The 26,665-nt window shown below is 44.2% G+C and overlaps 2 protein-coding genes, 43 non-coding genes and 23 pseudogenes across 46 annotated transcripts in view; all 68 read right to left on the reverse strand.

The window, feature by feature from the left end:
- Window positions 1-18: 18 nt before the first annotated feature.
- On the reverse strand, window positions 19-141 carry LOC133511574 (5S ribosomal RNA; annotated as a pseudogene).
- A 76-nt stretch (window positions 142-217) lies between these two features.
- Window positions 218-337, reverse strand: LOC133511610 (5S ribosomal RNA; annotated as a pseudogene).
- An 81-nt stretch (window positions 338-418) lies between these two features.
- Window positions 419-537, reverse strand: LOC133511653 (5S ribosomal RNA). The gene has a single exon (XR_009797993.1). It is a non-coding gene; the product is annotated as a 5S ribosomal RNA (ribosomal RNA).
- Window positions 538-804: 267 nt separating this feature from the next.
- LOC133511626 (5S ribosomal RNA) lies at window positions 805-922 on the reverse strand (annotated as a pseudogene).
- A 78-nt stretch (window positions 923-1,000) lies between these two features.
- LOC133511600 (5S ribosomal RNA) lies at window positions 1,001-1,116 on the reverse strand (annotated as a pseudogene).
- Window positions 1,117-1,192: 76 nt separating this feature from the next.
- On the reverse strand, window positions 1,193-1,315 carry LOC133511609 (5S ribosomal RNA; annotated as a pseudogene).
- A 77-nt stretch (window positions 1,316-1,392) lies between these two features.
- LOC133511649 (5S ribosomal RNA) lies at window positions 1,393-1,511 on the reverse strand. The gene has a single exon (XR_009797990.1). It is a non-coding gene; the product is annotated as a 5S ribosomal RNA (ribosomal RNA).
- Window positions 1,512-1,594: 83 nt separating this feature from the next.
- On the reverse strand, window positions 1,595-1,713 carry LOC133511661 (5S ribosomal RNA). The gene has a single exon (XR_009798002.1). It is a non-coding gene; the product is annotated as a 5S ribosomal RNA (ribosomal RNA).
- A 77-nt stretch (window positions 1,714-1,790) lies between these two features.
- On the reverse strand, window positions 1,791-1,909 carry LOC133511667 (5S ribosomal RNA). The gene has a single exon (XR_009798009.1). It is a non-coding gene; the product is annotated as a 5S ribosomal RNA (ribosomal RNA).
- Window positions 1,910-1,986: 77 nt separating this feature from the next.
- Window positions 1,987-2,105, reverse strand: LOC133511538 (5S ribosomal RNA). Its single transcript, XR_009797949.1, has one exon. It is a non-coding gene; the product is annotated as a 5S ribosomal RNA (ribosomal RNA).
- Window positions 2,106-2,182: 77 nt separating this feature from the next.
- LOC133511568 (5S ribosomal RNA) lies at window positions 2,183-2,301 on the reverse strand (annotated as a pseudogene).
- Window positions 2,302-2,377: 76 nt separating this feature from the next.
- Window positions 2,378-2,493, reverse strand: LOC133511587 (5S ribosomal RNA; annotated as a pseudogene).
- A 77-nt stretch (window positions 2,494-2,570) lies between these two features.
- On the reverse strand, window positions 2,571-2,689 carry LOC133511545 (5S ribosomal RNA). Its single transcript, XR_009797956.1, has one exon. It is a non-coding gene; the product is annotated as a 5S ribosomal RNA (ribosomal RNA).
- A 77-nt stretch (window positions 2,690-2,766) lies between these two features.
- LOC133511636 (5S ribosomal RNA) lies at window positions 2,767-2,885 on the reverse strand. Its single transcript, XR_009797977.1, has one exon. It is a non-coding gene; the product is annotated as a 5S ribosomal RNA (ribosomal RNA).
- A 75-nt stretch (window positions 2,886-2,960) lies between these two features.
- On the reverse strand, window positions 2,961-3,080 carry LOC133511575 (5S ribosomal RNA; annotated as a pseudogene).
- Window positions 3,081-3,159: 79 nt separating this feature from the next.
- Window positions 3,160-3,276, reverse strand: LOC133511556 (5S ribosomal RNA; annotated as a pseudogene).
- A 77-nt stretch (window positions 3,277-3,353) lies between these two features.
- Window positions 3,354-3,472, reverse strand: LOC133511576 (5S ribosomal RNA; annotated as a pseudogene).
- Window positions 3,473-3,550: 78 nt separating this feature from the next.
- On the reverse strand, window positions 3,551-3,669 carry LOC133511540 (5S ribosomal RNA). Its single transcript, XR_009797951.1, has one exon. It is a non-coding gene; the product is annotated as a 5S ribosomal RNA (ribosomal RNA).
- A 77-nt stretch (window positions 3,670-3,746) lies between these two features.
- On the reverse strand, window positions 3,747-3,865 carry LOC133511641 (5S ribosomal RNA). Its single transcript, XR_009797982.1, has one exon. It is a non-coding gene; the product is annotated as a 5S ribosomal RNA (ribosomal RNA).
- An 83-nt stretch (window positions 3,866-3,948) lies between these two features.
- On the reverse strand, window positions 3,949-4,066 carry LOC133511544 (5S ribosomal RNA). Its single transcript, XR_009797955.1, has one exon. It is a non-coding gene; the product is annotated as a 5S ribosomal RNA (ribosomal RNA).
- An 80-nt stretch (window positions 4,067-4,146) lies between these two features.
- LOC133511531 (5S ribosomal RNA) lies at window positions 4,147-4,265 on the reverse strand. Its single transcript, XR_009797942.1, has one exon. It is a non-coding gene; the product is annotated as a 5S ribosomal RNA (ribosomal RNA).
- Window positions 4,266-4,342: 77 nt separating this feature from the next.
- Window positions 4,343-4,461, reverse strand: LOC133511532 (5S ribosomal RNA). Its single transcript, XR_009797943.1, has one exon. It is a non-coding gene; the product is annotated as a 5S ribosomal RNA (ribosomal RNA).
- An 81-nt stretch (window positions 4,462-4,542) lies between these two features.
- On the reverse strand, window positions 4,543-4,660 carry LOC133511586 (5S ribosomal RNA; annotated as a pseudogene).
- An 83-nt stretch (window positions 4,661-4,743) lies between these two features.
- LOC133511669 (5S ribosomal RNA) lies at window positions 4,744-4,862 on the reverse strand. The gene has a single exon (XR_009798011.1). It is a non-coding gene; the product is annotated as a 5S ribosomal RNA (ribosomal RNA).
- Window positions 4,863-4,946: 84 nt separating this feature from the next.
- On the reverse strand, window positions 4,947-5,065 carry LOC133511627 (5S ribosomal RNA). Its single transcript, XR_009797969.1, has one exon. It is a non-coding gene; the product is annotated as a 5S ribosomal RNA (ribosomal RNA).
- An 83-nt stretch (window positions 5,066-5,148) lies between these two features.
- LOC133511624 (5S ribosomal RNA) lies at window positions 5,149-5,267 on the reverse strand (annotated as a pseudogene).
- A 76-nt stretch (window positions 5,268-5,343) lies between these two features.
- On the reverse strand, window positions 5,344-5,464 carry LOC133511541 (5S ribosomal RNA). Its single transcript, XR_009797952.1, has one exon. It is a non-coding gene; the product is annotated as a 5S ribosomal RNA (ribosomal RNA).
- Window positions 5,465-5,541: 77 nt separating this feature from the next.
- On the reverse strand, window positions 5,542-5,659 carry LOC133511529 (5S ribosomal RNA). Its single transcript, XR_009797941.1, has one exon. It is a non-coding gene; the product is annotated as a 5S ribosomal RNA (ribosomal RNA).
- Window positions 5,660-5,740: 81 nt separating this feature from the next.
- Window positions 5,741-5,859, reverse strand: LOC133511572 (5S ribosomal RNA; annotated as a pseudogene).
- Window positions 5,860-5,936: 77 nt separating this feature from the next.
- On the reverse strand, window positions 5,937-6,055 carry LOC133511543 (5S ribosomal RNA). Its single transcript, XR_009797954.1, has one exon. It is a non-coding gene; the product is annotated as a 5S ribosomal RNA (ribosomal RNA).
- Window positions 6,056-6,142: 87 nt separating this feature from the next.
- LOC133511562 (5S ribosomal RNA) lies at window positions 6,143-6,259 on the reverse strand (annotated as a pseudogene).
- A 79-nt stretch (window positions 6,260-6,338) lies between these two features.
- Window positions 6,339-6,457, reverse strand: LOC133511644 (5S ribosomal RNA). Its single transcript, XR_009797985.1, has one exon. It is a non-coding gene; the product is annotated as a 5S ribosomal RNA (ribosomal RNA).
- A 76-nt stretch (window positions 6,458-6,533) lies between these two features.
- LOC133511534 (5S ribosomal RNA) lies at window positions 6,534-6,651 on the reverse strand. Its single transcript, XR_009797945.1, has one exon. It is a non-coding gene; the product is annotated as a 5S ribosomal RNA (ribosomal RNA).
- Window positions 6,652-6,729: 78 nt separating this feature from the next.
- Window positions 6,730-6,847, reverse strand: LOC133511542 (5S ribosomal RNA). Its single transcript, XR_009797953.1, has one exon. It is a non-coding gene; the product is annotated as a 5S ribosomal RNA (ribosomal RNA).
- A 78-nt stretch (window positions 6,848-6,925) lies between these two features.
- Window positions 6,926-7,044, reverse strand: LOC133511533 (5S ribosomal RNA). The gene has a single exon (XR_009797944.1). It is a non-coding gene; the product is annotated as a 5S ribosomal RNA (ribosomal RNA).
- A 77-nt stretch (window positions 7,045-7,121) lies between these two features.
- Window positions 7,122-7,240, reverse strand: LOC133511614 (5S ribosomal RNA; annotated as a pseudogene).
- Window positions 7,241-7,316: 76 nt separating this feature from the next.
- On the reverse strand, window positions 7,317-7,435 carry LOC133511616 (5S ribosomal RNA). The gene has a single exon (XR_009797968.1). It is a non-coding gene; the product is annotated as a 5S ribosomal RNA (ribosomal RNA).
- Window positions 7,436-7,512: 77 nt separating this feature from the next.
- On the reverse strand, window positions 7,513-7,637 carry LOC133511611 (5S ribosomal RNA; annotated as a pseudogene).
- Window positions 7,638-7,714: 77 nt separating this feature from the next.
- LOC133511593 (5S ribosomal RNA) lies at window positions 7,715-7,833 on the reverse strand. The gene has a single exon (XR_009797965.1). It is a non-coding gene; the product is annotated as a 5S ribosomal RNA (ribosomal RNA).
- A 77-nt stretch (window positions 7,834-7,910) lies between these two features.
- Window positions 7,911-8,029, reverse strand: LOC133511605 (5S ribosomal RNA). Its single transcript, XR_009797967.1, has one exon. It is a non-coding gene; the product is annotated as a 5S ribosomal RNA (ribosomal RNA).
- A 77-nt stretch (window positions 8,030-8,106) lies between these two features.
- On the reverse strand, window positions 8,107-8,225 carry LOC133511629 (5S ribosomal RNA). Its single transcript, XR_009797971.1, has one exon. It is a non-coding gene; the product is annotated as a 5S ribosomal RNA (ribosomal RNA).
- A 76-nt stretch (window positions 8,226-8,301) lies between these two features.
- Window positions 8,302-8,420, reverse strand: LOC133511628 (5S ribosomal RNA). Its single transcript, XR_009797970.1, has one exon. It is a non-coding gene; the product is annotated as a 5S ribosomal RNA (ribosomal RNA).
- A 77-nt stretch (window positions 8,421-8,497) lies between these two features.
- Window positions 8,498-8,615, reverse strand: LOC133511536 (5S ribosomal RNA). Its single transcript, XR_009797947.1, has one exon. It is a non-coding gene; the product is annotated as a 5S ribosomal RNA (ribosomal RNA).
- A 77-nt stretch (window positions 8,616-8,692) lies between these two features.
- On the reverse strand, window positions 8,693-8,811 carry LOC133511557 (5S ribosomal RNA; annotated as a pseudogene).
- Window positions 8,812-8,885: 74 nt separating this feature from the next.
- Window positions 8,886-9,004, reverse strand: LOC133511552 (5S ribosomal RNA; annotated as a pseudogene).
- Window positions 9,005-9,081: 77 nt separating this feature from the next.
- LOC133511647 (5S ribosomal RNA) lies at window positions 9,082-9,200 on the reverse strand. The gene has a single exon (XR_009797988.1). It is a non-coding gene; the product is annotated as a 5S ribosomal RNA (ribosomal RNA).
- Window positions 9,201-9,282: 82 nt separating this feature from the next.
- On the reverse strand, window positions 9,283-9,401 carry LOC133511665 (5S ribosomal RNA). Its single transcript, XR_009798007.1, has one exon. It is a non-coding gene; the product is annotated as a 5S ribosomal RNA (ribosomal RNA).
- Window positions 9,402-9,484: 83 nt separating this feature from the next.
- Window positions 9,485-9,603, reverse strand: LOC133511659 (5S ribosomal RNA). Its single transcript, XR_009798000.1, has one exon. It is a non-coding gene; the product is annotated as a 5S ribosomal RNA (ribosomal RNA).
- Window positions 9,604-9,680: 77 nt separating this feature from the next.
- On the reverse strand, window positions 9,681-9,799 carry LOC133511668 (5S ribosomal RNA). Its single transcript, XR_009798010.1, has one exon. It is a non-coding gene; the product is annotated as a 5S ribosomal RNA (ribosomal RNA).
- Window positions 9,800-9,875: 76 nt separating this feature from the next.
- LOC133511578 (5S ribosomal RNA) lies at window positions 9,876-9,990 on the reverse strand (annotated as a pseudogene).
- A 77-nt stretch (window positions 9,991-10,067) lies between these two features.
- LOC133511666 (5S ribosomal RNA) lies at window positions 10,068-10,185 on the reverse strand. Its single transcript, XR_009798008.1, has one exon. It is a non-coding gene; the product is annotated as a 5S ribosomal RNA (ribosomal RNA).
- A 77-nt stretch (window positions 10,186-10,262) lies between these two features.
- LOC133511660 (5S ribosomal RNA) lies at window positions 10,263-10,381 on the reverse strand. Its single transcript, XR_009798001.1, has one exon. It is a non-coding gene; the product is annotated as a 5S ribosomal RNA (ribosomal RNA).
- A 77-nt stretch (window positions 10,382-10,458) lies between these two features.
- Window positions 10,459-10,577, reverse strand: LOC133511646 (5S ribosomal RNA). The gene has a single exon (XR_009797987.1). It is a non-coding gene; the product is annotated as a 5S ribosomal RNA (ribosomal RNA).
- A 269-nt stretch (window positions 10,578-10,846) lies between these two features.
- Window positions 10,847-10,964, reverse strand: LOC133511553 (5S ribosomal RNA; annotated as a pseudogene).
- Window positions 10,965-11,042: 78 nt separating this feature from the next.
- Window positions 11,043-11,161, reverse strand: LOC133511670 (5S ribosomal RNA). Its single transcript, XR_009798012.1, has one exon. It is a non-coding gene; the product is annotated as a 5S ribosomal RNA (ribosomal RNA).
- Window positions 11,162-11,238: 77 nt separating this feature from the next.
- On the reverse strand, window positions 11,239-11,357 carry LOC133511560 (5S ribosomal RNA; annotated as a pseudogene).
- Window positions 11,358-11,434: 77 nt separating this feature from the next.
- Window positions 11,435-11,557, reverse strand: LOC133511602 (5S ribosomal RNA; annotated as a pseudogene).
- Window positions 11,558-11,635: 78 nt separating this feature from the next.
- On the reverse strand, window positions 11,636-11,754 carry LOC133511537 (5S ribosomal RNA). Its single transcript, XR_009797948.1, has one exon. It is a non-coding gene; the product is annotated as a 5S ribosomal RNA (ribosomal RNA).
- A 77-nt stretch (window positions 11,755-11,831) lies between these two features.
- LOC133511582 (5S ribosomal RNA) lies at window positions 11,832-11,950 on the reverse strand. The gene has a single exon (XR_009797964.1). It is a non-coding gene; the product is annotated as a 5S ribosomal RNA (ribosomal RNA).
- Window positions 11,951-12,194: 244 nt separating this feature from the next.
- LOC133511613 (5S ribosomal RNA) lies at window positions 12,195-12,313 on the reverse strand (annotated as a pseudogene).
- Window positions 12,314-12,390: 77 nt separating this feature from the next.
- Window positions 12,391-12,509, reverse strand: LOC133511650 (5S ribosomal RNA). The gene has a single exon (XR_009797991.1). It is a non-coding gene; the product is annotated as a 5S ribosomal RNA (ribosomal RNA).
- A 77-nt stretch (window positions 12,510-12,586) lies between these two features.
- On the reverse strand, window positions 12,587-12,705 carry LOC133511642 (5S ribosomal RNA). The gene has a single exon (XR_009797983.1). It is a non-coding gene; the product is annotated as a 5S ribosomal RNA (ribosomal RNA).
- An 83-nt stretch (window positions 12,706-12,788) lies between these two features.
- On the reverse strand, window positions 12,789-12,907 carry LOC133511654 (5S ribosomal RNA). Its single transcript, XR_009797994.1, has one exon. It is a non-coding gene; the product is annotated as a 5S ribosomal RNA (ribosomal RNA).
- A 77-nt stretch (window positions 12,908-12,984) lies between these two features.
- Window positions 12,985-13,103, reverse strand: LOC133511648 (5S ribosomal RNA). Its single transcript, XR_009797989.1, has one exon. It is a non-coding gene; the product is annotated as a 5S ribosomal RNA (ribosomal RNA).
- A 77-nt stretch (window positions 13,104-13,180) lies between these two features.
- On the reverse strand, window positions 13,181-13,299 carry LOC133511539 (5S ribosomal RNA). The gene has a single exon (XR_009797950.1). It is a non-coding gene; the product is annotated as a 5S ribosomal RNA (ribosomal RNA).
- Window positions 13,300-13,376: 77 nt separating this feature from the next.
- On the reverse strand, window positions 13,377-13,495 carry LOC133511535 (5S ribosomal RNA). Its single transcript, XR_009797946.1, has one exon. It is a non-coding gene; the product is annotated as a 5S ribosomal RNA (ribosomal RNA).
- An 885-nt stretch (window positions 13,496-14,380) lies between these two features.
- Window positions 14,381-16,813, reverse strand: exosc4 (exosome component 4). The gene is made up of 3 exons (XM_061839302.1): window positions 16,499-16,813; window positions 15,020-15,226; window positions 14,381-14,935 (listed from the first exon to the last, which is right to left on the reverse strand). The coding sequence occupies exons 1-3, from the start codon at window positions 16,667-16,669 to the stop codon at window positions 14,576-14,578; spliced, it is 738 nt and encodes a 245-aa protein (XP_061695286.1). The 5' UTR covers window positions 16,670-16,813; the 3' UTR covers window positions 14,381-14,575.
- A 1,863-nt stretch (window positions 16,814-18,676) lies between these two features.
- The window catches only part of prkacbb (protein kinase, cAMP-dependent, catalytic, beta b), a 53,297-nt gene continuing 45,308 nt past the window's right edge, over window positions 18,677-26,665 (reverse strand). For both annotated transcript variants that reach the window (XM_061839305.1, XM_061839303.1), the window contains 9 exons: window positions 23,290-23,351; window positions 23,088-23,216; window positions 22,297-22,395; window positions 22,143-22,225; window positions 21,937-22,063; window positions 21,775-21,870; window positions 20,608-20,730; window positions 20,371-20,535; window positions 18,677-19,100 (listed from right to left, as the gene is read on the reverse strand). In XM_061839305.1, coding sequence (XP_061695289.1) covers window positions 18,975-19,100; window positions 20,371-20,535; window positions 20,608-20,730; window positions 21,775-21,870; window positions 21,937-22,063; window positions 22,143-22,225; window positions 22,297-22,395; window positions 23,088-23,216; window positions 23,290-23,351 — 1,010 coding nt within the window. In that variant the 3' untranslated portion in view covers window positions 18,677-18,974. The remainder of the gene's footprint in view (window positions 19,101-20,370; window positions 20,536-20,607; window positions 20,731-21,774; window positions 21,871-21,936; window positions 22,064-22,142; window positions 22,226-22,296; window positions 22,396-23,087; window positions 23,217-23,289; window positions 23,352-26,665) is intronic.

Consider the following 26,665-nt stretch of genomic DNA (forward strand, 5'->3'; position numbering starts at 1 on the left):
GTTGATTCTCTTTCCACAATGCTACAGCACCTGGTATTCCCAGGCGGTCTCCCATCGAAGTACTAACCAGGCCCGACCCTGCTTAGCTTCTGAGATCGGACGAGATCGGGCGTTCTCAGGGTAGTTTGTATGGCCGTAAGCGTAAGCTGCACATCAAAAAGGGGGCTAAATATTTTGTTAAAATATGATGTTGTTGATTCTCTTTCCACTTGACAAAAGCTTCCAGCACCTGATATTCCCAGGCGGTCTCCCATCCAAGTACAAACCAGGCCCGACACTGCTTAGCTTCCGAGACAGACGAAAGATCTGGCGTTCTCAGGGTAGTATGGCCGTAAGCGCAAGCTGCACGACAAAAAGGGGGCTAAATATTTTGTTAAAATATGATTTTGTTGATCTCTTTCCACTTGACAAAACAAAATGCTTACAGCACCTGATATTCCCAGGCGGTCTCCCATCCAAGTACTAACCAAGCCCGACCCTGCTTAGCTTCCGAGATCGGACGAGATCGGGCGTTCTCAGGGTAGTATGGCCGTAAGCGCAAGCTGCACATCAAAAAGGGGGCTAATATTTCGTTTAAAATATGATTGTGTTGATTCTTTTCCACTTGACCAAAATGCTTACAGCACTGGTATTCCAGGCGGTCTCCATCCAGTATAACCAGGCCGACCCTGCTTGCTTCTGAGATCGGACGAGATCTGGCGTTTTCGGTCGTATGGCCAGTAAGCTAAGCTGCACATCAAAAAGGGGGCTAAATATTTTGTTATTAAAAATGATTTTGTTGATTTCTCTTTTCCCTTGACAAAATGCTTACAGCACCTGGTATTGCCAGGCGTCTCCATCCAAGTACTAACCAAGCCCGACCCTGCTTGCTTCCGAGATCGGACAGGAGATCGGGCGTTCTCAGGGTAGTACGGCCGTAAGCGCAAGCTGTGCATCAAAAAGGGGGCTAAATATTTTGTGAAAAATATGATTTTGTTGATTCTCTTTCCACTTGACAAAATGCTTACATCACCTGGATTCCCAGGACGGTCTCCCATCCAAGTACTACCAGCCCAACCTGCTTAGCTTCCGAGATCGAACGAGATCGGGCGTTCTCAGGGTAGTATGGCCGTAAGCGCAAGCTGTACATCAAAAAGGGGGCTAAATATTTTGTTAAAATATGATTTTGTTGATTCTCTTTCCACTGACAAAATGCTTACAGCACCTAGTATTCCCAGGCAGTCTTCCATCCAAGTACTACAACCAGGCCCGACCCTGCTTAGCTTCCGAGAAATCGAACGAGATCGGGCGTTCTCAGGGTAGTATGGCCGTAGCCGCAAGCTGCACATCAAAAATGGGGCTAAATATTTTGTTAAAATATGATTTTGTTGATTCTCTTTCCACTTAACAAAACACTTACAGCACCTGGTATTCCCAGGCGGTCTCCCATCCAAGTACTAACCAGGCCCGACCCTGCTTAGCTTCCGAGATCAGACGAGATCGGGCGTTCTCAGGGTAGTATGGCCGTAAGCGCAAGCTGCACATCAAAAAGGGGGCTAAATAGTTTGTTAAAATATGATTTTGTTGATTCTCTTTCCGCTTGACAAAAACAAAATGCTTACAGCACCTGATATTCCCAGGCGGTCTCCCATCCAAGTACTAACCAGGCCCGACCCTGCTTAGCTTCCGAGATCGGGCGAGATCGGGCGTTCTCAGGGTAGTATGGCCGTAAGCGGAAGCTCCACATCAAAAAGGGGGCTAAGTATTTTGTTGAAATATGATTTTGTTGCTTCTCTTTCCACTTGACAAAATGCTTACAGCACCTGGTATTCCCAGGCGGTCTCTCATCCAAGTACTAACCAGGCCCGACCCTGCTTCGCTTCCGAGATCGGACGAGATCGGGCGTTCTCAGGGTAGTATGGCCGTAAGCGCAAGCTGCACATCAAAAAGGGGGCTAAATATTTTGTTAAAATATGATTTTGTTGATTCTCTTTCCACTTGACAAAATGCTTACAGCACCTGGTATTCCCAGGCGGTCTCCCATCCAAGTACTAACCAGGCCCGACCCTGCTTAGCTTCTGAGATCGGACGAGATTGGGCGTTCTCAGGGTAGTATGGCCGTAAGTGCAAGCTGCACATCATAAAGGGGGCTAAATAGTTTGTTAAAATATGATTTTGTTGATTCTCTTTCCACTTGACAAAATGCTTACAGCACCTGGTATTCCCAGGCGGTCTCCCATCCAGTACTAACCAAGCCCGACCCTGCTTAGCTTCCGTGATCGGACGAGATCGGGCGTTCTCAGGGTAGTTATGGCCGTAAGTGCAAGCTGCACATCATAAAGGGGGCTAAATAGTTTGTTAAAATATGATTTTGTTGATTCTCTTTCACTTGACAAAATGCTTACAGCACCTGGTATCCCAGGCGGTCTCCCATCCAAGTACTAACCAGGCCCGACCCTGCTTACTTCCGAGATCAGACGAGATCGGGCGTTCTCAGGGTACTATGGCCGTAGCGCAAACTCCACATCAAAAAGGGGGCTAAATATTTTGTTAAAATATGATTTTGTTGATTCTCTTTCCACTTGACAAAATGCTTACAGTACCTGGTATTCCCAGGCAGTCTCCCATCCAAGTACTAACCAGGCCTGACCCTGCTTTGCTTCTGAGATCGGACGAGATCGGGCGTTCTCAGGGTCGTATGGCCGTAAGCGAAAGCTGCACATCAAAAAGGGGGCTAAATAGTTTTTTAAAATATGATTTTGTTGATTCTCTTTCCACTTGACAAAATGCTTACAGCACCTGGTATTCCCAGGCGGTCTCCCATCCAAGTACTAACCAAGCCCGACCCTGCTTAGCTTCCGAGATCGGACGAGATCGGGCGTTCTCAGGGTAGTATGGCCGTAAGCGCGAGCTGCACATCAAAAAGGGGCTAAATTTTCGTTAAAATATGATTTTGTTGATTCTCTTTCCACTTGACAAAATACTTACAGCAACATGGTATTCCCAGGTGGTCTCCCACCCAAGTACTAACCAGGCCCAACCTGCTTAGCTTCCTGAGATCGGACGAGATCGGGCGTTCTCAGGGTAGTATGGCCGTAAGCCGCCAAACTCCACATCAAAAAGGGGGCTAAATATTTTGTTAAAATATGATTTTGTTGATTCTCTTTCCACTTGACAAAATGCTTACAGCACCTGGTATTCCCAGGAGGTCTCCATCCAAGTACTAACCAGGCCCGACCTGCTTAGCTTCCGAGATCGGACGAGATCGGGCGTTCTCAGGGTAGTACGGCCGTAAGCGCAAGCTGCGCATCAAAAGGGGGCTAAATATTTTGTTAAAATAATGATTTTGTTGATTCTCTTTCCACTTGACAAAATGCTTACAGCACCTGGTATTCCCAGGCGGTCTCTCCCATCCAAGTACTAACCAGGCCCAACCCTGCTTGCTTCCGAGATCAGACGAGATCGGGCGTTCTCAGGTAGTATGGCCGTAAGCGCAAGCTGTACATCAAAAAGTGGGGCTAAATATTTTGTTAAAATATGATTTTGTTGATTCTCTTTCCACTTGACAAAATGCTTACAGCACCTAGTATTCCCAGGCAGTCTTCCATCCAAGTACTAACCAGGCCCGACCCTGCTTAGCTTCCGAGATCGAACGAGATCGGGCGTTCTCAGGGTCGTATGGCTGTAAGCGAAAGCTGCACATCAAAAAGGGGGCTAAATATTTCGTTAAAATATGATTTTGTTGATTCTCTTTCCACTTGACAAAATGCTTACAGCACCTGGTATTCCCAGGCGGTCTCCCATCCAAGTACTAACCAAGCCCGACCCTGCTTAGCTTCCGAGATCGGACGAGATCGGGCGTTCTCAGGGTAGTATGGCCGTAAGCGCAAACTCCACATCAAAAAGGGGGCTAAATATTTTGTTAAAATATGATTTTGTTGATTCTCTTTCCACTTGACAAAAACAAAATGCTTACAGCACCTGGTATTCCCAGGTGGTCTCCCACCCAAGTACTAACCAGGCCCAACCCTGCTTAGCTTCTGAGATCGGACGAGATCGGGCGTTCTCAGGTAGGTATGGCGTAAGCGCAAACTCCACATCAAAAAGGGGGCTAAATATTTTTTAAAATAAAATATGATTTGTTGATTCTCTTTCCACTTGACAAAATGCTTACAGCACCTAGTATTCCCAGGCAGTCTTCCATCCAAGTACTAACCAGGCCCGACCCTGCTTAGCTTCCGAGATCGAACGAGATCGGGCGTTCTCAGGGTAGTATGGCCGTAAGCGCAAGCTGCACATCAAAAAGGGGGCTAAATATTTTGTTAAAATATGATTTTGTTGATTCTCTTTCCACTTGACAAAATGCTTACAGCACCTGGTATTCCCAGGCGGTCTCCCATCCAAGTACTAACCAGGCCCGACCCTGCTTCGCTTCCGAGATCAGACGAGATGGGGCGTTCTCAGGGTAGTATGGCCGTAAGCGCAAGCTGCACATCTAAAAGGGGGCAAATATTTCGTTAAAATATGATTTGTTGATTCTCTTTCCACTTGACAAAAACAAAATGCTTACAGCACCTGATATTCCCAGGCCGTCTCCCATCCAGTACTAACCAGGCCTGACCCTGCTTAGCTTCCGAGACGAACGAGATCGGGCCGTTCTCAGGGTAGTATGGCCGTAAGCGCAAGCTGCACATCAAAAAGGGGGCTAAATATTTCGTTAAAATATGATTTTGTTGATTCTCTTTCCACTTGACAAAAACAAAATGCTTACAGCACCTGATATTCCCAGGCGGTCTCCCATCCAAGTACTAACCAAGCCCGACCCTGCTTAGCTTCCGAGACCGAACGAGATCGGGCGTTCTCAGGGTAGTATGGCCGTAAGCGCAAGCTGCACATCAAAAAGGGGGCTAAATAGTTTTGTTAAAATATGATTTTGTTGATTCTCTTTCCGCTTGACAAAAACAAAATGCTTACAGCACCTGATATTCCCAGGCGGTCTCCCATCCAAGTACTAACCAGGCCCGACCCTGCTTAGCTTCCGAGATCGGACGAGATCGGGCGTTCTCAGGGTAGTATGGCCGTAAGCGGAAGCTCCACATCAAAAGGGGGCTAAGTATTTTGTTGAAAATATGATTTTGTTGATTCTCTTTCCGCTTGACAAAAACAAAATGCTTACAGCACCTGATATTCCCAGGCGGTCTCCCATCCAAGTACTAACCAGCAGGCCGACCCTGCTTACCTTCCGAGATCGACGAGATCGGCGTTCTCAGGGTAGTATGGCCTTAAGCGCAAGCTGCACATCAAAAAGGGGGCTAATATTTCGTTAAAATATGATTTTGTTGATTCTCTTTCCACTTGACAAAATGCTTACAGCACCTGGTATTCCCAGGCGGTCTCTCTCATCCAAGTACTAACCAGGCCCGACCCTGCTTCGCTTCCGAGATCGGACGAGATCGGGCGTTCTCAGGGTAGTATGGCCGTAAGCGCAAGCTACATATCAAAAAGGGGGCTAATTTTTTTGTTAAAATATGATTTTGTTGATTCTCTTTCCACTTGACAAAATGCTTACAGCACCTGGTATTCCAGGCGGTCTCCCATCCAAGTACTAACCAGGCCCGACCCTGCTTACCTTCCGAGATCGGACGAGATCGGGCGTTCTCAGGGTAGTATGGCCGTAAGCGCAAGCTGCACATCAAAAAGGGGGCTAAATATTTTGTTAAAATATGATTTTGTTGATTCTCTTTCCACTTGACAAAAAAAATGCTTACAGCACTGATATTCCCCAGGCGGCTCTCCATCCAAGTACTAACCAAGCCCGACCCTGCTTAGCTTCCGAGATCGGACGAGATCGGGCGTTCTCAGGGTAGTATGGCCGTAAGTGCAAGCTGCACATCATAAAGGGGGCTAAATATTTTGTTAAAATATGATTTTGTTGATTCTCTTTCCACTTGACAAAATGCTTACAGCACCTGTATTCCCAGGCGGTCTCCCATCCAAGTACTAACCAGGCCCCGACCCTGCTTAGCTTCCGAGATCAGACGAGATCGGGCGTTCTCAGGGTACTATGGCCGTAAGCGCAAACTCCACATCAAAAAGGGGGCTAAAAATATTTTGTTAAAATATGATTTTGTTGATTACTCTTTTCTCTTTCCACTTGACAAAATGCTTACAGCACCTGGTATTCCCAGGCGGTCTCCCCCCAAGTACTAACCAGGCCCGACCCTGCTTTGCTTCGAGATCGGACGAGATCGGGCGTTCTCAGGGTCGTATGGCCGTAAGCGAAAGCTGCACATCAAAAAGGGGGCCTAAATAGTTTTTTAAAATATGATTTTGTTGATTCCTCTTTCCACTTGACAAAATGCTTACAGCACCTGGTATTCCCAGGCGGTCTCCCATCCAAGTACTAACCAAGCCCGACCCTGCTTAGCTTCCGAGATCAGACGAGATCGGGCGTTCTCAGGGTAGTATGGCCGTAAGCGCAAGCTGCACATCAAAAAGGGGCTAAATATTTCGTTAAAATATGATTTTGTTGATTCTCTTTCCACTTGACAAAATGCTTACAGCACCTGGTATTCCCAGGCGGTCTCCCATCCAAGTACTAACCAAGCCCGACCCTGCTTAGCTTCCGAGATCGGACGAATCGGGCGTTCTCAGGGTAGTATGGCCGTAAGCGCAAACTCCACATCAAAAAGGGGCTAAATATTTCGTTAAAATATATGATTTTGTTGATTCTCTTTTCCACTGACAAAATGCTTACAGCACCTGGTATTCCCAGGTGGTCTCCCACCCAAGTACTAAACAGCCCAACCCTGCTTAGCTTCTGAGATCGGACGAGATCGGGCGTTCTCAGGGTAGTATGGCCGTAAGCGGAAGCTCCACATCAAAAAGGGGGCTAAATATTTTGTTAAAATATGATTTTGTTGATTCTCTTTCCACTTGACAATGCTTACAACAGCACCTGGTATTCCCAGGCGGTCTCCCATCCAAGTACTAACCAGGCCCGACCCTGCTTAGCTTCCGAGATCGGACGAGATCGGGCGTTCTCAGGGTAGTATGGCCGTAAGCGCAAGCTGCACATCAAAAAGGGGGCTAAATATTTTGTTAAAATATGATTTTGTTGATTCTCTTTCCACTTGACAAAATGCTTACAGCACCTGGTATTCCCAGGCGGTCTCTCCCATCCAGTACTAACCAGGCCCGACCCTGCTTAGCTTCCGAGATAGACAAGATCGGGCGTTCTCAGGGTAGTATGGCCGTAACGTGAGCTGCACATCAAAAAGGGGGCTAAATATTTTGTTAAAATATGATTTTGTTGCTTCTCTTTCCACTTGACAAAACGCTTACAGCACCTGGTATTCCCAGGCGGTCTCCCATCCAAGTACTAACCAGGCCCGACCCTGCTTAGCTTCCGAGATCAGACGAGATCGGGCGTTCTCAGGGTAGTATGGCCGTAAGCGCAAGCTGCACATCAAAAAGGGGGCTAAATATTTTGTGAAAATATGATTTTGTTGATTCTCTTTCCACTTGACAAAATGCTTACAGCACCTGGTATTCCCAGGCGGTCTCCCATCCAAGTACTAACCAGGCAAGACCCTGCTAGCTTCCAGCTTCCGAGATTGGGCGAGATCGGGCGTTCTCAGGGTAGTATGGCCGTAAGCGCAAGCTCCACATCAAAAAGGGGGCTAAATATTTTGTGAAAATATGATTTTGTTGATTCTCTTTCCACTTGACAAAACGCTTACAGCACCTGGTATTCCCAGGCGGTCTCCCATCCAAGTACTAACCAGGCCCGACCCTGCTTAGCTTCCGAGATCGGACGAGATCGGGCGTTCTCAGGGTAGTATGGCCGTAAGCGCAAGCTGCACATCAAAAAGGGGGCTAAATATTTTGTTAAAATATGATTTTGTTGATTCTCTTTCCACTTGACAAAACGCTTACAGCACCTGGTATTCCCAGGCGGTCTCCCATCCAAGTACTAACCAGGCCCGACCCTGCTTAGCTTCCGAGATCGGACGAGATCGGGCGTTCTCAGGGTAGTATGGCCGTAAGCGCAAGCTGCACATCAAAAAGGGGGCTAAATATTTTGTTAAAATATGATTTTGTTGATTCTCTTTCCACTTGACAAAATGCTTACAGCACCTGGTATTCCCAGGCGGTCTCCCATCCAAGTACTAACCAGGCCCGACCCTGCTTAGCTTCCGAGATCGGACGAGATCGGGCGTTCTCAGGGTAGTATGGCCGTAAGCGCAAGCTGCATAGCAAAAGGGGGCTAAATATTTTGTTAAAATATGATTTTGTTGATTCTCTTTCCACTTGACAAAATGCTTACAGCACCTGGTATTCCCAGGCGGTCACCCATCCAAGTACTAACCAGGCCCAACCCTGCTTAGCTTCCGAGATCGGGCGAGATCGGGCGTTCTCAGGGTAGTATGGCCGTAAGCGGAAGCTGCACATCAAAAAGGGGGCTAAATATTTTGTTAAAATATGATTTTGTTGATTCTCTTTCCACTTGACAAAACGCTTACAGCACCTGGTATTCCCAGGCGGTCTCCCATCCAAGTACTAACCAGCCCGACCCTGCTTAGCTTTCGAGATCGGACGAGATCGGGCGTTCTCAGGGTAGTATGGCCGTAAGCGCAAGCTGCACATCAAAAAGGGGGCTAAATATTTTGTTAAAATATGATTTTGTTGATTCTCTTTCCACTTAACAAAACACTTACAGCACCTGGTATTCCCAGGCGGTCTCCCATCCAAGTACTACCAGGCCCGACCCTGCTTCGCTTCCCGAGATCGGACGAAATCGGGCGTTCTCAGGGTAGTATGGCCGTAAGCGCAAGCTGCATCAAAAAGGGGGCTAATATTTTGTTAAAATATGATTTTGTTGATTCTCTTTCCACTTGACAAAATGCTTACAGCACCTGGTATTCCCAGGCGGTCTCCAATCCAAGTACTAACCAGGCCAGACCCTGCTTAGCTTCCGAGATTGGGCGAGATCGGGCGTTCTCAGGGTAGTATGGCCGTAAGCGCAAGCTCCACATCAAAAAGGGGGCTAAATATTTTGTTAAAATATGATTTTGTTGATTCTCTTTCCACTTGACAAAATGCTTACAGCACCTGGTATTCCCAGGCGGTCTCCCATCCAAGTACTAACCAGGCCCGACCCTGCTTAGCTTCCGAGATCGGACGAGATCGGGCGTTCTCAGGGTAGTATGGCCGTAAGCGAAGCTGCACATCAAAAAGGGGGCTAAATAGTTTGTTAAAATATGATTTTGTTGATTCTCTTTCCACTTGACAAAAACAAAATGCTTACAGCACCTGGTATTCCCAGGCGGTCTCCCATCCAAGTACTAACAAGGCCCGACCCTGCTTAGCTTCCGAGATCGAACGAGATCGGGCGTTCTCAGGGTAGTATGGCCGTAAGCGCAAGCTGCACATCAAAAAGGGGGCTAAATATTTCGTTAAAATATGATTTTGTTGATTCTCTTTCCACTTGACAAAAACAAAATGCTTACAGCACCTGGTATTCCCAGGCGGTCTCCCATCCAAGTACTAACCAGGCCCGACCCTGCTTAGCTTCCGAGATCGGACGAGATCGGGCGTTCTCAGGGTAGTATGGCCGTAAGCGCAAGCTGCACATCAAAAAGGGGGCTAAATATTTTGTTAAAATATGATTTTGTTGATTCTCTTTCCACTTGACAAAATGCTTACAGCACCTGGTATTCCCAGGCGGTCTCCCATCCAAGTACTAACCAGGCCCGACCCTGCTTAGCTTCCGAGATCGGACGAGATCGGGCGTTCTCAGGGTAGTATGGCCGTAACGCAAGCTGCACATCAAAAAGGGGGCTAAATATTTTGTTAAAATATGATTTTGTTGATTCTCTTTCCACTTGACAAAATGCTTACAGCACCTGGTATTCCCAGGCGGTCTCCCATCCAGTACTAACCAGGCCCGACCTGCTGCTTCCGAGATCGGACGAGATCGGGCGTTCTCAGGGTAGTATGGCCGTAAGCGCAAGCTGTGCATCAAAAAGGGGGCTAAATATTTTGTTAAAATATGATTTTGTTGATTCTCTTTCCACTTGACAAAATGCTTACAGCACCTGGTATTCCCAGGCGGTCTCCATCCAAGTACTAACCAGGCCCGACCCTGCTTAGCTTCCGAGATCGGACGAGATCGGGCGTTCTCAGGGTAGTATGGCCGTAAGCGGAAGCTGCACATCAAAAAGGGGGCTAAATATTTTGTTAAAATATGATTTTGTTGATTCTCTTTCCACTTGACAAAATGCTTACAGCACCTGGTATTCCCAGGCGGTCTCCCATCCAAGTACTAACCAGGCCCGACCCTGCTTAGCTTCCGAGATTGGACGAGATCGGGCGTTCTCAGGGTAGTATGGCCGTAAGCGTGAGCTGCACATCAAAAAGGGGGCTAAATATTTTGTTAAAATATGATTTTGTTGATTCTCTTTCCACTTGACAAAATGCTTACAGCACCTGGTATTCCCAGGCGGTCTCCCATCCAAGTACTAACCAGGCCCGACCCTGCTTAGCTTTCGAGATCGGACGAGATCGGGCGTTCTCAGGGTAGTATGGCCGTAAGCGCAAGCTGCACATCAAAAAGGGGGCTAAATATTTTGTTAAAATATGATTTTGTTGATTCTCTTTCCACTTGACAAAATGCTTACAGCACCTGGTATTCCCAGGCAGTCTCCCATCCAAGTAACTACCACCCGATCCTGCTTCGCTTCCGAGATCGGACGAATCGGGCGTTCTCAGGGTAGTTATGCCGTAAGCGCAAGCTGCACATCAAAAAGGGGGCTAATATTTTGTGAAAATATGATTTTGTTGATTCTCTTTCCACTTGACAAAATGCTTACAGCACCTGGTATTCCCAGGCGGTCTCCAATCCAAGTACTAACCAGCCCGACCCTGCTTAGCTTCCGAGATCGGGCGAGATCGGGCGTTCTCAGGGTAGTATGGCCGTAAGCGCAAGCTTCCACATCAAAAAGGGGGCTAATATTTTGTTAAAATATGATTGTTGATTCTCTTCTTTCCACTTGACAAAATGCTTACAGCACCTGGTATTCCCAGGCGGTCTCCCATCCAAGTACTAACCAGGCCCGACCCTGCTTAGCTTCCGAGATCGGACGAGATCGGGCGTTCTCAGGGTAGTATGGCCGTAAGCGGAAGCTGCACATCAAAAAGGGGGCTAAATATTTTGTTAAAATATGATTTTGTTGATTCTCTTTCCACTTGACAAAATGCTTACAGCACCTAGTATTCCCAGGCAGTCTTCCATCCAAGTACTAACCAAGCCCGACCGTGCTTAGCTTCCGAGATCGGACGAGATCGGGCGTTCTGAGGGTAGTATGGCCGTAAGCGGAAGCTGCACATCAAAAAGGGGGCTAAATATTTTGTTAAAATATGATTTTGTTGATTCTCTTTCCACTTGACAAAATGCTTACAGCACCTGGTATTCCCAGGCGGTCTCCATCCAAGTACTAACCAGGCCAGGCCGATCCTGCTTAGCTTCCGAGATCGGACGAAATCGGGCCGTTCTCAGGGTAGTATGGCCGTAAGCGCAAGCTGCACATCAAAAAGGGGGCTAAATATTTTGTTGAAAATATGATTTTGTTGATTCTCTTTCCACTTGACAAAATGCTTACAGCACCTGGTATTCCCAGGCGGTCTCCAATCCAAGTACTAACCAGGCCAGACCCTGCTTAGCTTCCGAGATCGGGCGAGATCGGGCGTTCTCAGGGTAGTATGGCCGTAAGCGCAAGCTCCACATCAAAAAGGGGGCTAAATAGTTTGTTAAAATATGATTTTGTTGATTCTCTTTCCACTTGACAAAATGCTTACAGCACCTGGTATTCCCAGGCGGTCTCCCATCCAAGTACTAACCAGGCCCGACCCTGCTTAGCTTCCGAGATCAGACGAGATCGGGCGTTCTCAGGGTAGTATGGCCGTAAGCGCAAGCTGCATATCAAAAAGGGGGCTAAATATTTTGTTAAAATATGATTTTGTTGATTCTCTTTCCACTTGACAAAATGCTTTCAGAACCTGGTATTCCCAGGGGGTCTCCCATCCAAGTACTAACCATGCTTAGCTTCCGTGATCGGACATTCTCAGGGTAGTATGGCTGTAAGCAGAAGCTGCAAATAAAAATAGGGGCTCAATATTTTCTTAAAATATGATTCTGTTTCCATTTGACAGAATGCTTCCAGCACCTGGTATTCCCAGGCGGTCTCCCATTCAAGTACTTACGAGGCGCAAACCTGCTTAGCTTCCGAGATCGGACAAGAACAGGCGTTCTCAGGGTAGTATGGCCGTAAGCGTGAGCTGCACAGCAAAAAGGGGGCTAAATATTTTGTTAAAATATGATTTTGTTGCTTGTCTTTCCACTTGACAAAATGCTTACAGCACCTGGTATTCCCAGGCGGTCACCCATCCAAGTACTAACCAGGCCCAACCCTGCTTAGCTTCCGAGATCGGACGAGATCGGGCGTTCTCATGGTAGTATGGCCGCAAGCGCAAGCTGCACATCAAAAAGGGGGCTAAATATTTTGTTAAAATATGATTTTGTTGATTCTCTTTCCACTTGACAAAATGCTTACAGCACCTGGTATTCCCAGGCGGTCTCCCATCCAAGTACTAACCAAGCCCGACCCTGCTTAGCTTCCGAGATCGGACGAGATCGGGCGTTCTCAGGGTAGTATGGCCGTAAGCGGAAGCTGCACATCAAAAAGGGGGCTAAATAGTTTGTTAAAATATGATTTTGTTGATTCTCTTTCCACTTGACAAAAACAAAATGCTTACAGCACCTGATATTCCCAGGCGGTCTCCCATCCAAGTACTAACCAAGCCCGACCCTGCTTAGCTTCCGAGATCGGACGAGATCGGGCGTTCTCAGGGTAGTATGGCCGTAAGCGCAAGCTGCACATCAAAAAGGGGGCTAAATAGTTTGTTAAAATATGATTTTGTTTATTCTCTTTCCACTTGACAAAATGCTTACAGCACCTGGTATTCCCAGGCGGTCTCCCATCCAAGTACTAACCAGGCCCGACCCTGCTTAGCTTCCAAGATCGGACGAGATCGGGCGTTCTCAGGGTAGTATGGCCGTAAGCGCAAGCTCCACATCAAAAAGGGGGCTAAATATTTTGTTAAAATATGATTTTGTTGATTCTCTTTCCACTTGACAAAATGCTTACAGCACCTGGTATTCCCAGGCGGTCTCCCATCCAAGTACTAACCAGGCCCGACCCTGCTTAGCTTCCGAGATTGGACAAGATCGGGCGTTCTTAGGGTAGTATGGCCGTAAGCGTGAGCTGCACATCAAAAAGGGGGCTAAATATTTTGTTAAAATATGATTTTGTTGATTCTCTTTCCACTTGACAAAATGCTTACAGCACCTGGTATTCCCAGGCGGTCTCCCATCCAAGTACTAACCAGGCCCGACCCTGCTTAGCTTCCGAGATCGGACGAGATCGGGCGTTCTCAGGGTAGTATGGCCGTAAGCGCAAGCTGCACATCAAAAAGGGGGCTAAATATTTTGTTAAAATATGATTTTGTTGATTCTCTTTCCACTTGACAAAACGCTTACAGCACCTGGTATTCCCAGGCGGTCTCCCATCCAAATACTAACCAGGCCCGACCCTGCTTAACTTCCGAGATCATATATATGTATATGCTTTGAATTTTAATTTATTTTCTTTCCAATGAAAAAATATTGAATGTGATATTCAATGTTTATTCACAGATTAAGATGCAGACGTCATCATTTCGTTGGGGTTGGAATTCATTACTTCGAGATTGTTTCTCAAAATTGACATCAGCAGGTTCAAACTCAGAACCTCTAAAATCCAAGTAAGAGGACTATAAATTTTTTTCACTGGATCCAAATTCGTGCAGCATTCACAACTGCAAGTAATTTTCTCGGACTCATTTTTCATAAGTGGGCTCAGATTTGCTGGCAGCACGGGGGATCAACTCGTAAAGCGTTGGCCTCGCAGTTCTGAAATACCGGGTTCAATCCCGGACTTGTCTGTGTGGAGTTTGCATGTTGTTCCTGTGCTTGCGTGGGTTCTCTGCGTGCACTCCTGTTTCCTCCCACATCCCCAAATCACGCAATTGGACACTCTAAATTGCCCATAGGTGTGATTGTGAGTGTGGCAGTCTCTCTCTATGTGCCCTGCGATTGGCTGATGACCAGTCCAGGGTGTACCCCGCCTCCTGCCCGTTGACAGCTGGGACATCTCCAGCATTTCCCGTGACCCTTGTGAGGATAAGCGGCTCAGAAAATTGAAGGATGGATGGTTATTCGCGTGTGGCATCGTCAAAAAAAATCCTTGAATCCCGACTAACCACTCACTCCGCTTCAATTACCACTCAAAAACATGCAATATAATTGTGAAATCATAGAAAACACTTATTTATCCTTTTTCCACACATACACAATAATGCACAATGGCAATTGTGGAAAGGTAAAGGTCAGAAAAATGTGAGAAAAAAAAAAAAATGTTTTGATTCTCCAAACGTTTGAATCCCGGAAAGTCAACGATTGTCGTTCCTTGATAAGCAAGAGCAGGTTTCAAGGTTTTCAGTCTCCGGTGGCCGGCGAGGCCTCCTGGAGGTGCTGACGCACCACCTGGTCGAGCACCTTGCTCACGCCTTTGCACGCCGTCATGGCGGCGTCCATCATGACCTCCAGGTGGTCCTGGTGCAGCCGGGCGTCCATCTGCACCAGCGCGATCTGCCCGCCGCGGGGCAGCAGCGCCAGCGCCAGCGAGCTGACGCCGCCGCTCTCCTCGGCGTAGCACAGGTCGGCGAGCGGCGTCTCGTCCACGAAGCCCACCGTGGCGGCGCACACGTAGTCCAGCATGGGGATGCCGGCGTCGATCACGGCCAGCGTGGCGGCGTTCACGCACACGCTGTAGTTGCCGCCGTCTGACTGGAGAATCTGTCGGGGGGGGCAAACTACTACGTTTAATAATTAAAAAAAAAAAAAAATGCATTTCAATAAAAATACAAAATGGTTACTTACCTTGACGTAGATGTCAATTTGAGAGCGCGGGTAGAGCTGCGTCATCACGGCGGCTTCGAAGGTCTGCTTGAGGTGGAGGCTCATCTCCGCGGATTTGCGGTCGCCGTGCGGCCGCCGCTTCCGCTCCGACGTGCTGAACGTGGCCATGCTGTACTGGCAGTTGATGACGGCCCGGTTGTGAAGGGTCCGGCTGCGGGAACCTCGCATCTGAAGGGCGGAATATCAGCCTTCAAACGGCATCCGGACCATTTTCGGAGCCGCTTATCCTCACTAGGGTTGTAGCAGGAATGTGTGTGTATATATATATATATATATATATATATATATAGACAGATACACACACTAGTTTCCATATATAGATGTATTACCAATGGAAAGATGACCTGTCATACATGGTAATAATCGAATATACAGTGACAAATATCATTTAGTATTAAAATTAAAATTTTTATTCAATTCATTAATTGTTAATTAATTAGAAAAAATTCTAAAAAGGTTATACAAATGTTTGATTACAATAAAAATAAATGCCAAATACATTCATTCTGAATACTGTGCTCTAAATATTAATTTTATATACATTTCCACGGTAAATTACGACAATCTGGTAGTATTATAAATATTTTAAAATTTGATTTTTTTTTGGGAGGGGGGCCAATTCTTTTCAATTGGTTTCTCGCCTTGAGTACATATTACTATTAATTCATTTAAATGAATTAAAAAGTTCTAAAAAGGTAATAAAAATGTTCTTTTAAAATGAATATAAATAACAAATACATGAATTATGAACTGAAATTAATTTTATATACATTTCCATGGTAAATTACGACAATCTGGTAGTGCTAAAATGATTTATCCAATAAGAGATTTTTTTGTGAATATTTTATAATTCAATTTTTGGGGGAGGGACGGGTCATTCTTTTCAAGTGGTTTCTGTCCTTGAGTATGTATTAATTAAAAAAGTATAACGGGTAATAAAAACGTTTGATTAAAATAAAAATAAATGACAGATACATTCATTATAAATACTGTACTCTCAAAAATTTATTTTACATACATTTCCACGGTAAATTACGACAATCTTGCAGCGCTAACATTTTTTTATCCAATGGGAGTTTCTTTTATGAATATTTTAAAATTCCATTTTTTGGGGGAAAGGGGGGGGCAATTCTCAAGTGGTTTCTCTCCTCGAGTACATATTAATTCATTTATTTAATAAATTCTAAAAGGTAATAAAATGTTCGATTAAAAAAAATGGCAAATACATTCATTATGAATACTGTATTGTAAATATTAATTTCATATACATTTCCACTGTAAATTACGACAATCTGGTAGTGCTAAAATTACTTATCCAATATGAGTTTCTTTTATGAATACTTTAAAATTATTTTTTTTCCCCCCCAAGTGGTTTCTCCCCTCGAGTCAGTTTCGTTTGGAGCTAAAATTAGCATGATGCTAACTTCCAAGGCTACTTACTTCGTGCGGGCCATACACAACCGCCAAGGCTTTGGTGTTTCCCTGCTCTAAATAAGCAGAGCCGTCGGCCTGGGCGAACACACCCATGCGGGCTTGAACCTTGCGAAGCTCGGTGGATTTACGTCCATCCAGGCGGTAGCCTTGGTCAGAGAGCAGCTCCAAACCCGCCATGCTTGTTCCACTCCAAGTTCGGCCAGTGGCATTGATTCCTAGAGAAGAACGAATCTTTTTTTTTTTTTTTTTTTCCCCGACTGAACGAACTGTTCAGAATCAGTTAACGAAATGATTCGATCTTTGGCTCGGTCGCCTTCGTGGGCAAGCTGAGAGCGGAAACGGAACTCCTAAAATCTTCTGCCATTCGCTTGAACTCTTCCGAGAATGACCAATGAGCGGGCGACTTGCACGCGTGGGGCGGGATGACTTACAATTGGCCAGCGTCGGCGAATGACCAATGAGCACGCAACGTCGTGCAAGTACACGAAAGCAGTAACCGGAAATGGCCGAAGGACCGAGAGAAACTCCACCGATGAAACACTTTTAAAAATAAATTTATTAGCATCTCTAATGTGTATAAATAAAACATACGAAACAATGCATATACGTATAATGTCATGAATGAGCTGAACAAGAACAGGGTTACATGTGATACACAGGTGCAGTTCTTCATTTAGCCAACGGTGAAGAAGAAAAAAAAAAAAACAGTACCTTGAAAATCAAAACAGTCAAATATGCACACCGAATAAGTTTGCAATGCACATTCCTCGATAAAATAAGATGAAACAAAAACTTCTCGGGCGGTAACAAAGAGAGCTGCAGTTTCATGTTCTGTTTTTATTAAAATGTCAAAAACAATAACTGATAAAGAGTCTGTACTCGTCCTCCCTTAAAAGTTTCACTAACCACGTCGAAGTGCAAAAACTCCCGACGCTATTCACATTGACCTTCTCACCTTTTAGATTCAATTCAAGGAATCCCAACAGGATTTCATTCCATATTTTTTTCAATGTACATCAGTCACATTGGGTTGAAACAAAAGGGAGACCTGAAAGCTACGGAGGGAAGGGAGGGACAAAATAAAGATAGGACTGCTATAGTCGACACTGAGACAAAAACCAGAGTTATAAATGACGGGTAATGATGTAACAAGTTTGCTTATTCTCAGCATCTGGAGTTGGGAATACCGAGGAGGATGCTTTCACTCTAAGGCAAAAACAAAACAAAACCAAGAGAGCACACTCAAGTCTAGTTGCCCTCTTAAACAAAACACTCGGCGTCGTATAAAACAAGACGAATGCAGATTGCTACCTCTCAAAAAAAGCCCGGCCCGTGAACGGAACACGAGTCATCTTTACTTGGTGTCCGTTTAAAACGAAAGGGGCTGATGACAACTACCTCCTTTTAAAAAGTATAAAATAAAAAGTGGATTGGTTGAAAAAAAAAAAAACAGTACCTTGAAAATCAAAACAGTCAAATATGCACACCGAATAAGTTTGCAATGCACATTCCTCGATAAAATAAGATGAAACAAAAACTTCTCGGGCGGTAACAAAGAGAGCTGCAGTTTCATGTTCTGTTTTTATTAAAATGTCAAAAACAATAACTGATAAAGAGTCTGTACTCGTCCTCCCTTAAAAGTTTCACTAACCACGTCGAAGTGCAAAAACTCCCGACGCTATTCACATTGACCTTCTCACCTTTTAGATTCAATTCAAGGAATCCCAACAGGATTTCATTCCATATTTTTTTCAATGTACATCAGTCACATTGGGTTGAAACAAAAGGGAGACCTGAAAGCTACGGAGGGAAGGGAGGGACAAAATAAAGATAGGACTGCTATAGTCGACACTGAGACAAAAACCAGAGTTATAAATGACGGGTAATGATGTAACAAGTTTGCTTATTCTCAGCATCTGGAGTTGGGAATACCGAGGAGGATGCTTTCACTCTAAGGCAAAAACAAAACAAAACCAAGAGAGCACACTCAAGTCTAGTTGCCCTCTTAAACAAAACACTCGGCGTCGTATAAAACAAGACGAATGCAGATTGCTACCTCTCAAAAAAAGCCCGGCCCGTGAACGGAACACGAGTCATCTTTACTTGGTGTCCGTTTAAAACGAAAGGGGCTGATGACAACTACCTCCTTTTAAAAAGTATAAAATAAAAAGTGGATTGGTTGAAAAAAAAAAAAACAACAACAACAAAAAAAAAAAATACAAAGTGGTGAGTCTGCTTTAATGCGCAGGTGGAGGTGACGGTGAGAGGTAATCGGCACCAAAAAGGATCATGGCAACCTCATTGAGCTGTGTGTGTCGTACAAGTGGGAAAGACAGGACGGAAGGAGGAGAAAAAAAAAAAAACGTGGCCTTTGCTTCGTTTCCAAGTCCTCAGAAGAGTGCAAAGATCCTTTTTTTTTGTTTGTTTTTTTTTTTTTTAAATTTCCCTGACATATCCTGTCGTCACGCATCCCGTCGCGTCCCTAAAACTCGGCAAACTCCTTCACGCATTTCTCCGTGACGGAAACGCGGATCTCCTCCTCGTCGTAGTCGTCGAAGTTGCTGGTGTCCCCGGGGCCTCGGCACTTTGGGATGAACGGGGCCTCCACCTGTCGCAGCAAAAAAAAAACAAAAACAAAAAAAAAAGGGTCAAAAACAGAAATGAAATTAGCCATTCAATGTCATTTTTCGGTAAGCAGCAATGTGGGCTAGTGGTTAGCACATTAGCATCAACAGTCCAGGTGAAGACGTTTGATTACAAGGACTGTACACACACACAAAAAAAAAAATAATCCACCTTTAAGATTACCATAATTTCCGGCCTATAAATCTCAATTATGCTTTCAACCCTGTGGCTTATGCGGTGATGTGGCTAATTTGTGAATTTTTACTAGCGGCCGGCCATGTTAGTGATGGGCTAGCGTTAGCACTGTGCTGGCGTGCTGCTGATTTTTACCGGTAAGTCAGCGCCGCGGTAGCGTTTAAGTCTTTCCCTGCACCGTATTTCTTTGTAAATATCTTGTGTTTCAATGTGGGCACTTGCGGCTTTTGTACGTATCAAATGGTATTTCCTTTACAAATGGGCACTCGCGCGAAAAAGGAAAGAGTGAGACCGGTGGAATATATGTGCCAAGGAAGTGACTTTAACCACTATGTTAATTTTTAACCGGCCCTGTTAGTGCTGCGCTAGCATTAGCGCTGTGCTAGTGTGTTGGTGCTGTGTTACTGCCGTGTCTCGGTGAATTTTACCGGTCCGTTTTTTTTTTTAAACCGGCCCTGTTAGGACTATGCTAGCCTTTTGCTGCTGTGTTACTGTTGTTTCTGTGAAAACCAGCCCTGTTAGCACCGCGCTAGCGTGTTTCTGCTGTGTTACTGCCGCATCTCAGTTATTTAGATAAGTTTTTTTTTTTTTTTTAACCGGCTCTGTTAGTGCTGTGCTACCGTGTTGCTACCGTGTAGCTGCCACGGCTGTATTTTTTTACGTTTTTTTTTTTTTTTTAACCAGCCCTGTTTGTGCTACCGTGTTATTGCTATGTTAAGAAAAGCTGAGGTATTAAAACTTTGAAAAGTCTTCCTGTGTACCGTCTTTCTTTGTAAATATCTGGCGTTTCAATGTGAGTTTCAATGTGGGCACTTGCGGCTTTTACACAGTTGGTATGGTATTTCCTTTACAAATATACTGGGTGAGGCTTGTCATCCGGCGCGCTCTGTAGGCCGGAAATTACGGTACTTTTGATTTAATGAGAATGGACCGCCGTCGTAAATGACCCTGTGTAGCGTCTTATCTAGACAAATCCACTCCAAGAGTGTCGTTGCAAACAATGGGATGTAACACCCAAGTGTAAAACGTGCAGGAGGAATGCCAGAACCGCATCTTGCCTTCCTCTCATAGATCGCGATCCAGTCCGTAGTGGCGAACCACTTGTGGCCCTTGATGTCATTGACGCCATTTTTGAGGTTGCCGAAGCGCTTGGTCAGGTCCACCTGCAGCAGGTTCCTCAGCAGATCCTTTAGGTCCGAGCTGAAGTGGGAGGGGAAGCGCACCTGGGGAGACAACAAAGTCGTTCCGCCGTTGAACATTACTAAACGAAGACCCCCCTACGGTGACACACCTACCTTGCCGGAGACGATTTTCTCGTAGATCTGAATGGGCTGGTCAGCAAAGAACGGAGGGTAGCCGGCCGCCATCTCATAGATGAGGACTCCCAGGGCCCACCAGTCCACAGCTTTGTTGTAGCCCTGACAGAAGAAGCGCACCGCATTCCCAGTCACTGTGATTTGACGGGCCCGTATGCGCCCGGGGGCCCATCGCACTCGCAAATATGCACAGTCGAGCATGAAAAATCATCCGCGTAAAATTAGTTACGAGTAGAAATACATAGGTATTGAAAGACATCGCTTATTTAGTGTAGTCTTGACCAATGTTCCGTCTTAGCTGCACCACTGCGCAATTCCGCACTTGTCGCACTCTCAGACTGAACCACAACCTGACGTCTTTTTTGTTTCTACTTCCTGGTTTACCTGACACCGCCCCCCTCCGCTCTTAAAGGGGCACACTCATAATTACAAATAGAACACACGCCCTCAACTTTATATCTGCGAACTGACTGGTGGACCACACCCGCAACTTTATATCTGCGGGCATGACTGATCACACCCGTACATTTTTCCAATGTGAGTGACTGCATTACTCTAGCAATAAAAACTAACAAAAATGTGATTTTACTTTGTTTTACTCCGCAATCTGTAGCTGTGTCAGCATCGCAAATAAGTACTCGAGAATCTGGTCTCAATTGCCTTACCTGGACAAATAAAAGTGGAAATAAATAAAAATTGCCAGTGCTCAGATTACAAAGTGTCAAAGGGAAAAGTCTTGTTGGTGCTTTTATGCCACACTTATTCCAAAGTCCTTGAGCAGCCTCAACATGGAGCATTAAGACAAAACATGCAAGAAGAGGAAATACAGAAAGCTACGAGGATAACATAAAAGCTGTCAATGTCAACAATGTCAAAAAGATAACGTGAACAACGTCACAATGCATTAAAAATGTTCAGTTCATTTTTTTTGTTTGGATGTTAATTGTCGCAAGCGTATTTTTTTACATTCGGATAAAATAATAATAATAATAATAATAATAAAAAGTAATTTTGGAATGCAAAGAAAATCAGAGCTTGACCACAACACAATGTGGTCACTTCTATTGTTTGTGAATCCATAAATAAAATGCAAGTTTGAGCATGAACATCGTTTAAAAAACAAAAAAAAATTCAAAAATGGCATACTTTGCTGAGAATGATTTCAGGAGCCAGGTACTCCGGTGTGCCGCACAAGGTCCAAGTTCTGCCTTTTACGCGCTTGGCGAATCCGAAGTCCGTCACCTGAAAAGAGTGAACGCGGCACGTGAGGAAACCACCGCCGCATCGGCGTCCACGCGCGCGGCTCACCTGAATGTAGCCGTGGTGGTCGATGAGAAGGTTCTCGGGTTTCAAATCTCTGTAGATGAGATCTAGCGAGTGGAGGTACTCAAATGTCAGCACGATCTGGGCGGCGTAGAAGCGGGCGTGCGGCTCGCTGCAGACAAAGTGGAAAACACGGCGGTCAGAACAAACTAAAGCTTTGGTTGGGATGTTCGTTCCTCCGCGGGACTCACCTGAACCTCCCGATCCGTCTTAAGTGCGAGAACATCTCGCCTCCGGGAACATACTCCATCACCATATACAAATTGGAGTTGTCCTAAAACAATAATCACGTTAATATTTGATACTATTAAGCCAGAATGAGTGAAACGAAGCAGGATCCGTTACCTTAAACGCATACTCGAGTTTGACGAGAAAGGGGAAGCTGACGGCTTGTAATATCCTCTTCTCGTTTAACGTGTGTTCTATTTGTTTCAGTTTTACGACCTGATTCATAAAAACAAAAACTAAGTCATAAAATGTCCTCATAAAGATGGCCACAAAATTAGGTACCCAAGCACACTAATGATGAGATCACAGACAAGATGGATGAAAGAGCTCAATTTTGATTGACACTGCGTCATACTCAGAGGTATTTGGAATATTTGCATGGAAATTCAAAAAACATCTATCACAGTAATAAATTTATTATTAAACTAGAACTGGACCGCATAAAACGACCACACGTTCCCAACCCAAAACAGACAGAAGCCGATAACGTAGTCTAAGTTGGTATCTTTTCACAAATGAGTAATAATATAGTAATATAACAATAATAATCTTGAATCCTTTTGGGGTAAAAACATCAAACAGGATATGCATTTTATCATTCAACATGTATTTTCATCTAGATAAAATAATTAGCATTAGAAATTACACATTCCATACACCTAAAAAACAAAATAAAATGAAAAAACTGTGCACAAATAAAGGCCAAACTTCATGACTAACAAATCACGTTAGATCATAAAATTAAGGTCAGCTGAAAAAAAACAGACATTTAAGTGACTTTTAAGTGAATTTTGCTATCTTAGGTGGTTTATTTGACGCAGCTCTTGTATGGGATCTCATCAGACGTACGTTGCTGCAACTCAAACCCTTGACAACGCTTTGCGCAGCTTCATAAAAATACAACCGACCTTCTGCTTGTCCAGTATTTTCATGGCAAAGTACTGCTCTGTTCCTTTGAGTTTCACCAGCATGACCCTCCCAAACGAGCCGGTGCCCAGCGTCTTCAGCCTGTCAAAGTCATCGAGGCACGTCGTGCTCTGCGGGGAGGGGACAGCATGTTAGCGCGCCGCCGCAATTTAGCGATCTGGTTGCTCTAAACGCCGTTCTGACCTGTGGTGGGCATTCCCATTTTCGCAAGAAATCTTCTTTGGCTTTGGCTAGGAACTCTTTTACTACGGAGGGGACAAAACAGGGAAAAAAAATTAGCAGACATTCTTTTTGGAATATCAGACTAAAACACTTTTTTTTTTTTTTTTAAAGGTAAGACTGGTAAAAGTGTGTAAATGAAGGGAAAATCAGGTTGTAAGGGCAACTCTCATCTGGATATTAATTGATTAAATGAGACAAACACAAGGAAACCAAAACAGACAGGCAAGACGACTGATGCATGCCAGGTAAAGAAGATTTTTCTGGTACTTGGTTGGCCTCAATCAAGGGAAGAACAACATTCAAAAGGGGAATGTTTCACTCTGAGCATCAGTTTTTTTTTTTAAAAAGGGGAAGGCTAATAAAACACAAAATTGTAAGCAAAGACAAACCGAAGTATGGCAAGCACAGCAGACATCCAGATTGAGAGAATGTGTGCGACAACAACAAAAAAAAAGACACACTTATTAAAGGACACAATAAAAGCAAGCACATCGAGCAAGTGTCGCACAATGAGACTCGTGCGCAAAATTTGCAGGCTCATCTCCATTTTTTTTTCCTTTTTTTTGTGCATACCAAACGTCTCTATTGATCACCGAGGGTGTTTTTATTTTTCACAGGAACAATCACCCACCACCACAGGGATGGAATGACAGAAGAGAGAAAGAGAAGAAACAAGAGTTTATGTCGACAAAAACCACAACAAAACATACGGTATGTCATGACGACAAACACAAAAAATAAAGTTGACATTATGCGGGAGACCGGCTGGACATATTAGCTAAGACTTCAAAGGGAGGGAAAAAAGTAAGACAACAGATAACCAAAATTTACAAATAAATGGACATTTTATTAATTGCTGCATGGATCAAAAAGAATTACTGTCTAATATTAACCGTTAGCAAAAACAATAACTCATTCTCATGGCAGAAAACATTGTTGAACTGTAATTATTGGAGTGGGGGTGGGAATAGGTACACGCTATTCAATAGAGCTCGTGCACCTATGTCATAAAATCACATGACTTTTGTTTACGTCGCCATATTGCCGGTCAAGGTAAGCATTGCTCGATGCTAAGCCGGTTGGAGACGACACGGAAATATGCCTTGGAGCACGACGCCCAGTGTCTTGTCCGATACCGTCAGACATTTAGAAGGTGAAAATAAACGACGGTACGTGGGAAAAATTTGATAAAATCGGCATTGAGGACCCGAAGTCGATGTTTTCGCCGATAAGAAATTGGACTGTTAATTCGCTTCCGCTTGTCTTGGACAACTGGATATACACGTGGATCTGGTGAGTAAGTCGTCGAGATTTACACGGAAGACTTTGAAAGTGTATAAAAGTCTGAACGCATACGAATACTTTGTTGCTGGATCTGTTCTCATCAGGAATATATCCCACATAGTGACGGTTTTGACAGCTCGTGAACGCGGAAGCGTGTTCGGCCACACGTTAACCTTTGCCGGAATCCATCGATCTTTTCAGCTAGCAATATTGAAATAAATGACCCCCGGTTTTACACAAACTCTCATTCATTAACTATGATTGAAAAAAAAAAAAAAAAAAAGCGGACAGAGTCATCTCCACGGAACGTACACGGAAGCGATTGCGGCCACAACCTCCGTAAAACTCTGCGACAGACGCATTGTTCGCAAATGAGCCAATTTAGCATTATAAATACTTCTTGGTCATTTGAGATTAAGAATAATTTCTACCTGAAATGAAGCGATTGCTACACAGGCGTGTGTGTATTTTGGTTGGGCACCATCCATCATGTTCAATTGCCAAAATCCACATTTGAATATCTGTCTCGTCTGTTGTGACAACCAACAGCACGACAGGTCCCGGGTATTGTAAATATTTTCCTCCGGTTCGATGTCACCCAGAATGTCGAGCAGCTCTGTTTGACCGGCAATATGGGGCCGTGAAAATGATGATGTCACCCGCACGAGCTCTATACGCAGTAGACTCATGTCAAGTCCTAAGGTGACGACGTAGGCCAAATTTGACAATATCTTCAACTGAGACAAACACAAGTCATAATTACAGATGTACAACTTGACTTCTCAGGTGATGGGAAACAATACAGTTGTGTATTTTCTGTTTAATGTCAAGAATAAGACGTGCAATTAGCCTGAGAAGTACACAGTCGTCAAAGCACAATATATTAACCGCTGATCTGATCGAGTGTGTACAAAGTGTCTTCACCCTGTAACCGGATGACAAATGATGTCCACATGCTAATGTGATGCGTTCAGGCTACGTAGGCGCGCTGTACGACACGACGTAATCTTGTGCGTATTCAGCTATGTAGGCAACCGGGTTGCCTCATCAGAGCGGCGGCGGCGCTCCCGATAAACCTGCGACCGGGGCCGACCGTGTCACCTTAGAGAGCTTTAAGTGCCAAGGAGCACAAACAAACGTTAATGGATCTGTGATCTTTTTGAATTTCATGTCTCCATATATCTCACATCAAACGGCTCATACTGATGTTTATGTCGTCGCTCGTCAGACTGCTAATAAATCGTTAATGACGAGCTCACGAGTATTTGTCAGAAGGTTGACGTTGAGAAAATATATGCTTTATTCCCTCAACATTCCGACTTCATAATCGTAATAGCACAACCTTTTATTGCAACATTGTCACATCATAATTGTACTAAAAGAAGCAAGACAGTAAATATTAAAACTTTGTGACATTACGACTGATGGTTTTTTTTTGTAATATTGGAGCTTAATTCTCTTACTGCGAATGAATTCTCATAAGAGTATTAAAAATTCATTCTTCAGAAATTACAACAGATTTTTTTTCTATTATTGTGACGTTATTCTGATGTATTAACCCTCTTATTACAATTTTTTTTTATTGTTCGGAGTTTTTTTCTTGTAAAATTCAAATGTTATTCCTGTGACATAATGGTTGGATTATCATATTGCACACATTTCTCATATCATACTGAATTTTTTTGTAATGTCTCTTTCTTGCAACATTGGACTTTTTTTAAATTCATTTGTTTCCTGTGCGACATTTCAACTACATTTCTCTATTCTTTTTGTTGTACATTGTGAATCAGTTCCCATATTATTTTTTTTCACATTTCTAAATCCTATTTTTAAGGCATGCAACAAAATTTTTGTAATACAAGTACAATGCGGAATTTTTATCACTGCATTATGACTTCACTTTTGTCATATTACATTTTTTTTACACTACGAATTTTTTCCTCACCAGAGCCCAACTTTTTTTGTAATCAGATTATTTTTGTTTTACATGATTACATATTCCAATTTCTTTCCATGCTTTAATTAAATATTTTAACTATTCTCCTAATTCTAT

The sequence above is a fragment of the Syngnathoides biaculeatus genome, chromosome 13 (assembly GCF_019802595.1).
Source record: "Syngnathoides biaculeatus isolate LvHL_M chromosome 13, ASM1980259v1, whole genome shotgun sequence".
NCBI classification, from domain to species: Eukaryota; Metazoa; Chordata; class Actinopteri; order Syngnathiformes; family Syngnathidae; genus Syngnathoides; species Syngnathoides biaculeatus.

What these genes read in the sequence shown, in the direction of transcription:
- exosc4 (XM_061839302.1), bottom strand. Translation starts at nt 16,669, where the DNA reads ATGGCGGGTTTGGAGCTGCTCTCTGACCAAGGCTACCGCCTGGATGGA. An exon ending in TTGTGTATGGCCCGCACGAA is followed by an intron (nt 15,227 to 16,498) that starts GTAAGTAGCCTT and finishes TCCGCCCTTCAG; the next exon opens with ATGCGAGGTTCCCGCAGCCG. An exon ending in AAATTGACATCTACGTCAAG is followed by an intron (nt 14,936 to 15,019) that starts GTAAGTAACCAT and finishes CCCCCCCGACAG; the next exon opens with ATTCTCCAGTCAGACGGCGG.